The sequence below is a fragment of the Rattus rattus genome, chromosome 11 (assembly GCF_011064425.1).
Source record: "Rattus rattus isolate New Zealand chromosome 11, Rrattus_CSIRO_v1, whole genome shotgun sequence".
Lineage (NCBI taxonomy): Eukaryota > Metazoa > Chordata > Mammalia > Rodentia > Muridae > Rattus > Rattus rattus.
In genome coordinates, this window is record NC_046164.1 from 29,619,761 (window position 1) to 29,630,371 (window position 10,611).

At 44.7% G+C, this 10,611-nt stretch overlaps 1 protein-coding gene across 1 annotated transcript in view; it reads right to left on the bottom strand.

The window, feature by feature from the left end:
- Tec (tec protein tyrosine kinase) overlaps positions 1–9,470 on the bottom strand; it is a 63,897-nt gene extending 54,427 nt beyond the window's left edge. Inside the window, exon 1 of the mRNA XM_032916221.1 lies at positions 9,290–9,470. Coding sequence (XP_032772112.1) covers positions 9,290–9,427 — 138 coding nt within the window. The 5' untranslated portion in view covers positions 9,428–9,470. The remainder of the gene's footprint in view (positions 1–9,289) is intronic.
- Positions 9,471–10,611: the final 1,141 nt, after the last annotated feature.

Sequence of the window (10,611 nt, forward strand, 5' to 3'; positions counted from 1 at the left end):
CTACGTACTGCTAGTTGGCCAGGGAAAGCAGGAGCACCAAGAACACGTGAACAGATGTGCAGACGTTCAGAAGGAGCGAGGCGTTTGCTGAGGAAATGTCTAAAACGTCCTGACATGACTTGAGCCAGGACCAGGATAAACAGAGAGAAGGAGACTGAGAGCTTAACAGGAACAAGGCTTTAAAGGGAGGAGGCCGACACATTTCTCAGGCAACAGTGTCTGACCAGTCATCAATCAGACTGTCACCTGTCCATCCACACCCTCCTACCTGGAGCGGGAATTGAACCCAGAGCCTCACGACTCACTTGCTCTTCTCCCGAGGGAGATGCAGAGCCTGCTGGGATCTGCTCTAACTTCACACTGCCAAGTTATCTGATAGGGTAGACTGCTCTCCCTTGTTTGCACAACCACACACACCCTTTTCAGAACTGAGGTGGTGCAATCAGAAAATGAGTTTTTTTGTCCAGGCTGGAAATCAGTTAACGGCTGACCTGAAGCAAACCATCTCTTTATCCTCAGTTTCCCAAACTGGAACACGGGGAGGTCACTCTTGAAGGTCTCATCAAACTCTAAAATAATGTGTGATCACTCATTATGACAAACCAGCGACCCCACTGCATGAGTGACTACTTTTTATAGACATCCACACAGGTCTGGGGCCATAAACATTGCAGACTCACCCAGTGTATTGTCAGGGCCTTTGCACATGCTGTCCCCTCTCCCTCTGCACAGTAACTTCTCTCTGCCTAACCTTTCTCATGTGCTTGGTCTTGGACGGCCATGTGAAAATCTTTATGACCGTTTCCAACTCCTATACATCAAAGAAAATGTGGGGGAAGGGGGGTTAGTGGGGTGGGTGACACCCAGAGGGGGGCTTTTCCTTCTCAAAAGAGAAGAGGAATGTGGAAGGGGAGAGGACTTGCATGAAGGGGTACTGGGAGGAAAGGAAGGGCCAATATTGGGATGGAAAGTGAATAAATAAATACATTTTTGAAAAATCACAATTTCTGTGTTTGCAACTAAAGCATATTCCATTCCCTAAATTTGATCTCTTTTTAACATTCTCTCTCTCTCTCTCTCTCTCTCTCTCTCTCTCTCTCTCTCTCTCGTATTGTGTGTTTGGGGAGATAGGGTATGTGTGTGTTTTGGGGGACAGGGTGCATTAGGGGATAGGGTGTATGCGTGAGTACTGTGCTTGCTGGTGGATAGGGTATGAGTGTGTGTTGGGGATAAGAGGTGTGTGTGTGTGTGTGTGTGTGTGTGTGTGTGTGTGTGTGTGTTTGTGTGTGTGTGTGTACACAGTCCTTACGTCCTGGGATCATCCCTATTCTTATCTGCCAACATTTAGAGGAAAATGGAATCTCAGGGAACAACTCTAAGGATCTCTAACCCCACAGTTCCCGGTCCAACAGAGACAAAATGCGTGTTATCAGAATGCTTCAGAAGAAACTTCTTCAAGAAGCTGACTACAGTGTGGTGAGGACAAGTCAGTCAAGGCAGATGGATGGGAAGAGAGAGGTGGGGAGAACCAGCTGACGTCAACTACGCTGCTTCCCACGCTTTCTGGAAGCCAACTTTTTATAATTGCCTTCGGTCCCTGTAGCGCTGTCTGCTGAACATATTCAGTGGGGAAAAGGGGGGCTAAATAAAACTTTGATGCAAGCTTGACTTCTGATTGCCACTAAAAATTGCTGAGAGCTAAGGCTTGTGAAAATTCAATGAAGAAAACTTTATGGAAATTGTCTTTTGATATCACTAGGCACTCACTGCTGAGAGCTAAGTTTTATAAATAAATTAAAGCAGACAATACCAGTTCTGAGCGAAACTGCTGATCTTTCTTATAGCCCTTGTCTTATACTACCTGTAACTAATAAAGCATAGCTGGGTCTCAGGTATTTTTGTTATTGTCCCTACCAAAAGTTCCAAGAGGATTAAATTCTGATTAAGTTCCCTTTTTGCTTGGTTAGCTATTGTGGGTACCACATTCTTCATACAAAGCCTTTCACGCTCCAGGACTGCTTTGACACAAAATAATTAGGAAACTGGCCAAAGGCATAAACTAACAACTGATCTTTTTAACACCCTGGCAGACCATGCTGACATAATGATTTGTGTGAGGGAGCTCCATAGGCATGGAGCATAAGGATAAGAACATCTTGGGTTGTAGAGAAGACTCAGGGCTTAAGAGACCTGCTGCTCCTGTACAGGACATGGGTTCAGATCTCAGTGCCCACATCAGGAGGCTCACGAGCACTTGTAACTCCAGCTCCAGGGAACCCTGTGCCCTCCCTTCTCCACGGAGCTATGCACTCAGTGGACGGGATCTCACACAGGCACAGACACACAACCGGAAGAAACAAATGAATGGATCTTTGAATCCTTCATGAGCAAGAGAACCTGAGGTGATTTCTTGCTGGGACCTGTTATATGCACTCAGCGGAAGCTTTGGATATGTTTTACAGATGTTTCTTTTCCTTCACCAGGAGCTTTAAAAAAACAAACTATTTCTTGGCCAACTAAGTCAGTGTGTGTTAATGCATTATATCCTGGACCTTTCGGTTGGAAGGAGGAGGGTAGAGAAACATCTGTAAGGACGCTGGGGCACCTGACTGACCCGAAACGACACAGTCTGCCTCAATGTTTGCATAGTGATCTCTGTACCATTGTCCTGTGGCTATAAAAAGATGTCCACCTTGGGGCTGGAGAGACGGCTCAGAGCTTAAGAGCACGTGTTACTCTTGTAGAGGACCCAGGGTCAACCCAACACCCACATGGTAGTTCAGTTTTCCTAACTCCAGTTCCAGAGGATCTGGCAGCATCTTCTGACCTTCTCAAGCACCAGGCACACACGTGGTACACACACATACATGCACGTAAAACACTCATTTAAGTAAAAATAAATAAATCTTTTTTTTTTAAAGGCCTCATTGTCCTAAGGAAAAAGGGTGAATGCTAGCCAATGGAGACAATTAATTTAGCAAGTTAAGATAGTGTGAGGCCTTTAGACTTCTGACCCAATATCTTGGCATTTTCAAATGATTAATGAGGCCAGGTATCAAGGAGAAGACACCAAACAAAAGTCAAAACTGGAAGAAGAGACAGAAAAAAGGGAAGTAAAATATAATCAAGAAGTTGGTATAACACCACTACCCCCCCCCCCGGAACAGAGAGGCTTAAATGCCAATGAGAAAATGAGTTTTCATGCAATGATACAGCTGATTCTTCTGTTTGCTATCAGATATTAATAATTTATTTCTATATATAAAATTTACTTTAAGCATTATCAGAAATACGTGTGTGGGCGGGGGACGACGAAGGGATGGTTCCATTCGTGATTCCAGGCATACCCCTTCAGTGTTTGCTGTAACCCTGGGACAAGAGGGGGCTCTGGCGTCTATAGCAGTAACTCTACATACAGTGTGATGCAAATGCTTCCAGTGGCTCTGTAGTAAAAATGAATTAACATCCCATGCCCCGCCAAGTTCCCAGCATGCACTGAGGTGTTGCAGGATACAAACCTTTGGAAAGGGACTGGAAATGAGGCTTCTACTTGGCAGCAAACTAATATCCAAGGAAGAAGCACTCAGCTTGGTGGCTCTCATCCCTGTAATGCTAAGAGCTCCTGGTTTTCCAAGCCCAGTTGAAGAAAACGACCCTCAGATGATCACTAATTGCTTTCATTTCCTGTCCGGGAATCTCAGTGGAAGACAGAATCAAGCATCTGGTGGTCATGGATAATCCCACCCCACCTGCTGCTTGTGTAAAAGTCTCCCTGGCTCATCTGCAATCCACCTAACTATACCTCATACTGGGCATCCATGTGTGCGAACCCCTCAGCAGTAAAAAGATAGGTTAGCCAGGATCCCTGTCCCCAGCTCTCAGGAAGCTGAAAAAGAGAAGGAAAAACTCTTTTTCGTTATCCCAACACCTCTAACACCACATATCACACTGGAAACATACAAGAGTGGGAAGCTAAACGTCAGTCAGCCTCACTCAGTAGATAGACACCAACTGGGTGTCCTACAATTTTTAGGACTCAGCTCTGAGGCTATGTAGGGTTAAAAGGCAAAGGAAAAGCACCCTGACCCTGACTTGTCCCCAAACCCAAGACCAGGGCCAAGAAACAAAAACCCACCAATCCTCAAACAGGAAAACCCAACAATCCCTGATCTTGCCCAAGCTCGGAAATTTAAATCCCACCAATCCTCACCCTGGAAATTGCCAACCTGGAAATACCCCGACCCCAAGAAATCCTATAAAAGCCCTGCCTTCTGCTCAGTTCCCGGCCCTTTCTCTCCCAGCAGAGGCAGCTCCCATCCTGGGTCTTCCCCTCCCAGTAAATCTCTGATGCGAGCTTTGCTGTGTAGTATGACTTTGTGGTATTCCTTGTTGTAAGGATACTCTCTGAGCAGAGCTCTAACACTTTTTGCCCTTCTAACTGAGGAAACCTCCCCCCTGCTGGAGCAGAACTGATACACTCTCACAGGGGAAACCCTTCCCATGCCTAGCAGAGCAGAGCTGCCACCGGGGAACCACCCCCTCCTGCTCAAGCTGTAAACACTTGCGGTGGGAAAACCCGCCCCTGCAGTGGCGAGCCGGGCTTCTGTAGCGAACAAGAGCTTCTGTAGGGAACCACTTCTTTAGGAAAAGCCTGACGCTTCAGAGCTGTAACATTTACAAACTGCCAGAGCTAACACACGTAGGTAAAGGGTTCGGCCCTGTAAACTTCAGAGACAAAGCTTACAGGGTGGCTCTCCAGGTTATTAGGAACTTCTGTTTGACTGCATTCCAAACCGCAACTTCCTACAACCTCTTCTTGAAGCTTGAGAGTTTTCTAGAATTTACCAGGCAATTCTGTCACTACTGACTTACAAGTATGAGCAACCAAGTAAAGTGACAGATACGTAGGCATGGGCTAGGGGTGCTCCTGGCACAGGAGCCAGCTCTTGTCTACAGCTCTGGAAGACTCTGAGCCCTTCATTTCAGATCTGGGCTGCTGTCAAAATGGAGATGAAAATGAAGTTAAGCATATAAAAAGACACAATCTACATAAAATAATTTTAACCTCCACATACAAACTGAAAATGTTATTTCAGAACATCCAATTAGAGGCAGACAGGACCAAAAAGAAAAAAAAAAAAAAGTCCTGTTCAGTGTGAGTCTTTTTTTTTAGTACAAAAGATTTCAAAACAGTTGTAACTGAGAATAATAAAACACCCTCAAATAAAATTTTATCTGTATTACAGAGGACTGTAACAGTTCTCTCCATACCCCCCATCCCCACCCTCCACTAATTTTTCCTGGAGTAGCAAGGTGGTTTCAAAGATAGGCTTTGAAGAAACAGCCCTGCAATTTCTTGTAAGAATACGCAACTTCTAGCACTTTATGCAAGGCCTTTTATCTTTCTTTGCTTTGGTTCCTCATTCTGAAATAAAACCAAATAAGCCTGTGTGTGCAAAGAACTTAGAACTGTGTCCTGCACAGTTCAGTGTTTCAAAAGTCACACCATTGTTAAAAAACAGTGTGCCTGAAAATGCTAAGCTAAAAGGCCTGCCTAATGCAGGGCCGGACCTAGGCCCCTACACACAGGAAACAGCTTGGTCTTCATGTGGGTCCCCTAACGATTGGAGGGGGCTCTGTCTCTGACTTGGACTCTGTTGCCTGCCTTTGGATCCCTTCCCCTAGCTGGGCTGCCTTGTCTGGTCTCAGTGGGAGAGGATGTACCTAGTCCTGGTGTGACTTGATGTGCCATGGCAGGTTGGGACCCAGGGTTGGGACCCTATCCTTTGCTGGGGAGTAGGGCAGAATGGGGAAAGCCGGTGGGAGGGTGGGACCGGGAGGAGAGGAAGGAAAGGACACTTGGCTTTTCACACTGCTCAGCCCCCTTTGACTATATAGACTCTGTGGGGTGTCCATGCTCTATCAGATAGTACTGCCGCCCAGCCTGGTCTCCTGCTTTCTTAGTAATAACTGTTACAAAATTCACATAGTACCTAGTTTCTTTTATTTACATAGTACTAAGTTTCTTTTATTCAAAAGCTCAATTTTTTCTTTACCATTATTCGGCAGGTTTGTTTATTGTTGTTGTTGTTGGGTTTTGGGGGGTTTGTTTGATATTTCAACACACCCCAGTCTTATGCTTCCCTGACACCCATCCCACATGAGTGGAGCCTCCCCAGGAAATCAAGGGGCCTCCCACATCGGTCATTTAGCTCCCTAAGTTGAAAGCAGCACCACACCCGAATGTGAACAAACTCGACCCCAGAAGAGAGGGAAAGCAAAGTAAAGAAACCAATGGCCTGATAGCTTTTCAATGTGAGACTTAACTGGATAGTTTAACTGAATGTCTGAAGATCTATCTAAAACAAAATCTCTCCGTACGCTTTGAAAAGCACAGTAAATGAATTAGCAAGCAACAGTCTGAGGAAAGGCTTTGGCCATCGTGTTGCAGAAGCTGGGTGCAGAGACAACAGAAAGGGTTGTCATTCAAAGCATTCAACAGTCATGAGGGAACTACTAAAGCGAGAGGCAGCCTTTTCACTGTTTTTGGTGTTTGTTTTTTTAAATAGAAGAGCTACAGACATTTAAATCTCTCAGATGGTTCCAGTCGTGCTCAGTCCAGTTCTAAATCTTAACTTTCTAACTCAATGTTCACATAGGCTCCTCACCGCACACGGCTTTTTGAGTCATGATTCTAAGAACAGAGAGACAAAAAGAAGACTCATCCCTGCAAACAGGAACTTAACACACACCCCCAAACAGGGAAGTAACTCCAGTGTGAAGCCCTTCTTGGATTTTGTAGATAATAAGCAGTCATTCAGAAACCTACCCCATATTGTTAGAAGTACGGTTATTTCGAGAAATCTGATTCTTATTTTTAAGTCATAATTCAATAAAAGCAAGTATTTGTTGTTTTAGGTGTGTGGATCTAATCAATGGCTTGGCACATGCTAAGCACACACTAAGCACACACTCTACCACCTGGCCACTATTTACCCCTTACTGTGAGAGGCAACAAAGCTGTGATTGGCTCAAGAAGTAGGTCACTAATGAACAACAGGCCGTCCACCACAGCAGAAAGCACGAAAATCAAAACACCACTCCACACACTACAGGAGCGGGGTGTTGGGAAGGAAACTCAGCTAATGGCTGAGGTCATGGGGCCAGTGAGCAATGGCCAGAAAAGACAAGGACACTGAATAAGGGTTAGAAGGGGGGGTTTCTAAATGTTGGATGACCGCCCCGTCCCGCCCTTTCTGGTTCTTGCAACCACCGAAGCCACTTCACATCCAGACAGTGGACTGGGATCTGAAATGCGAGGGGCCCTCCTGTCTTTTACTGCTTAAACAGACAGGAGACTTTTAACTCCGCACAGTGAACCTTCCACACCTATAGGTTCTGAGTTCATAGAATCAACCCACCCTGGAAAATATATGAACATATACAGCTTTTTCCTGTGTTATTCCCTAAGCAATGTAGAATGAGTAGTCATATAGCATTCATAGTATAACTGGTACAATAAGTAATATACAGGTAATTTACACGAGCTACGTGCAAATGCTTCACTGTTTTAGCATATGAGCTGGTGATGAGAGGAGCCAGCCCTCTCCCAGATATCAAGGGCCAATCGTATACTAAGGATCTTCAGAGTAAGTTGACCAGCGTGTTCCGTCTTCTCTTTGCGTGTATGGTGTTTAGCCTGCATGAGTATCGGAGCACCTCATACATGCTGCTCCCACAGGACTTCGCATCAGACTCTTTGTAACCATAGTTACGGCTGGCTGTGAGCATCCATGCGGATGCAGAGAACCAAACACGGGTCCTCTGAAAGAACGGCCAGTGCCTTTAACCTGTGAGCCATCTCTCTGCCCCTGCTGTGCTGTGTTTAATAGTGCCACTCCACGTCCTAAGCCGACACTGTTTGGGGTTATTACCTTTTCACCACTGGTTACCACCTTTTACCACTTCTGCTGCCACATTTCTATTTTCCTGGATTTCCTACAGTAAAATTCCAGTTATAACAAATGATTGCCGCCAAACAAAACCTTACTAATACTTCCCTCCAAATCTGTTTGCAATTCTTAAATAATCTTTATTTCTGGTAACAATTCTTATCTGAAATGCGTTTGCGTTTCTGAACTTCTCAGATAACAAGGAAATGTAGCAGACATATCGTATAATATGACAATTCTCAATGTGCACCCGATGTAACTAGTCACATTAGTAGTTCTGGGTATGCCTACATATATGTTGAACGTGAATAGAATAGAGAGTAGGTTTGGTCTTACTTCAGCTCTAGTTTTACAAGTAAAAGTGTTGAAGCTTTGGTTTTCAGCATTTGCAGGGGTTTATGGTTAAGTATTCAGGGTCCTACGGTGCATGAACCTGAGAAGGACACTGGTCATAGTGATACGCCATAGGAGAAATAAGAACGGTTCAGGAGACACAATGGCACTCTGTGTAAACCACGGGAACCCAAACACAGAAGAAGAAAACAACAACAAGACAAGCAAATCAACAGCTGTTAAAAATACCCCTTGATAATTGCAATTAAGGTATTCACCATGACCACATTTGCTGCAACACATCGCCAAGAGAAATTCAGTTCCTAACCATTCACTATAACCTGAAATTATTTCTAATGGAAAGACTATGACAGCAGTAGAAAATACCATGTCCACCACGGCAAGATTTTAAATTGGGTCAGGCAGAGATAGCCATTCACTCGCACTCCTTATGGAAAGCCAGAAGCTGTCTAACCAACACAGCCTTCCCCACCGTACCTCAACATCTCACAGCGGGAGCTCACTAGACACATGCTTCTTCAATCTCCCTCGCCCCATCAAAAAACAAAACAAAACAAAACAAAAATCGCAGTATATGCTTAGCATCAAGAGTTGAAGGATTTTTCTATAGATCAATAATAAATAGTTCACCAAATAACTGATCGGTTGCCGGCGGTGAAGAAATGTTCACACAAAGCATCTTGGGCTTTGATACATAATATGGCAGGTTGTAGGGGAAAGCCATGTGCTTAATACACCTAATAAATTCTATAAGGATCTATAAAATATAGGAATGGGTGTTCTCTGGCAGATTAATTCGTTCAGGGGGCTGACGTGAAATGGATAGCTCTGTATCTTAAACTATCATGACAGACTTGTGCTGAGTTCTAGCACACGCGAAATCTCAACTTTCAAGTCTGAATGGCAGCAAATTGTAACTTCAAGTTCATTAACTCAACGGAGAGCAACTCTGAAAACGGGAGTAGAATGTGATTGTCTCCTACCTCCGCTCGACCCTCATAGTAGGTTAACACGGATTTTGTAAGTACAAAAAGTCTCTCTTTGTAGTTTAAGGGTGATGTCTTCTTTTTCTGCTGGGACCTTTTAATAAGAATCTCTTCTAGGATAGTGTTAAAATTCATCTCGGTCTTCTGGTTGCTCTTTCTCCTGCCATTGAAGATCCCGGGATTCTATGGTAAGAAAATAAACAGCGAGGATATGGTGTTAATTTCCTAATGCTATTGCATTTCCTAATTCCTAACATCCTAGTTCCTAATGCATGTTGTTCAAGGCAAAGAGCTCTTCTCCTCTTACTTCAGTCTCCATCCTGCCCTGCCCTTTCCTAGGAAAATCTAATCAAGATTGATGAAGATGATGATGATGATGATGATGATGATGACGACGATGATGATGAAGAAGATGATGACAAGACAACAATGATGATGATGCATGCAAGCCCCCATCTCTCCCAGTATCCCTCAGCTCTCTAGTACGTTCTGCTGTTTGACTTCAGAGAACAAATACTTCAGATGGCAAAGTGCATTCCATTGCCTGTGTTGTGGATTTAGACCTCAAGATCTTGGTATGCAAAAAGCATAATTGATTTAAACGATGAGTGAGCATGGTAGTGGATACAATGCACTCATCTGTACCTCAGTGAAGATGTCCCCTTGATCCCGTATCATCGTGGTACCACAGGGAAGCTGCTGCTACACCATCATGATCCAGACCACAAGAGGTCAGAGCTAACCCTCCTCAGGGAAACCTGCCTGGATACAAAGACCCTCAGTCCTACACCTGGAACCTTTTAAAATGTAAACAAGAGCTGGCAAGATGGCTTAATGGGTAGAGGCACTTGCCACCAAATCTGATGACCCGAGTTCAATCCTCAGAACACCCTATAATGGAAAGAGGGAAAACGGTTCCTGGAATGTGTCTTTCTGACCACTAAGGTATACAAAAGGAAACAGGGGATGAAAGAGAAGGGGGTGGGAGAGGAAGAAGTGGGGAGAGGGAGAGGAAGAGGGGGTGGGAGAGGAAGAAGTGGGGAGAGGAAGAGGAAGAGGGAGAGGGGGGGGAGGGAGGGAAGGAGGAAGGAGGGAGGAGAGAGGGAGGGAGGGAGGGAGAAAAGTCAAATTCAAACATATTTAATTCTCAACCATTTGAAAACCCAAAGGTGCTCAGAAGAGGCCTGCAGACTCTCCCCTGAGGCAAGCTGAATTAAAGGAACCTTTCTTTCCCTTACCTACTCCATGTCCTTTCAGGAAGCAATTACATATCAAACCACGGAAGTAAAAGGAGTCCCTTGAAGCACATTTAGCGCAAT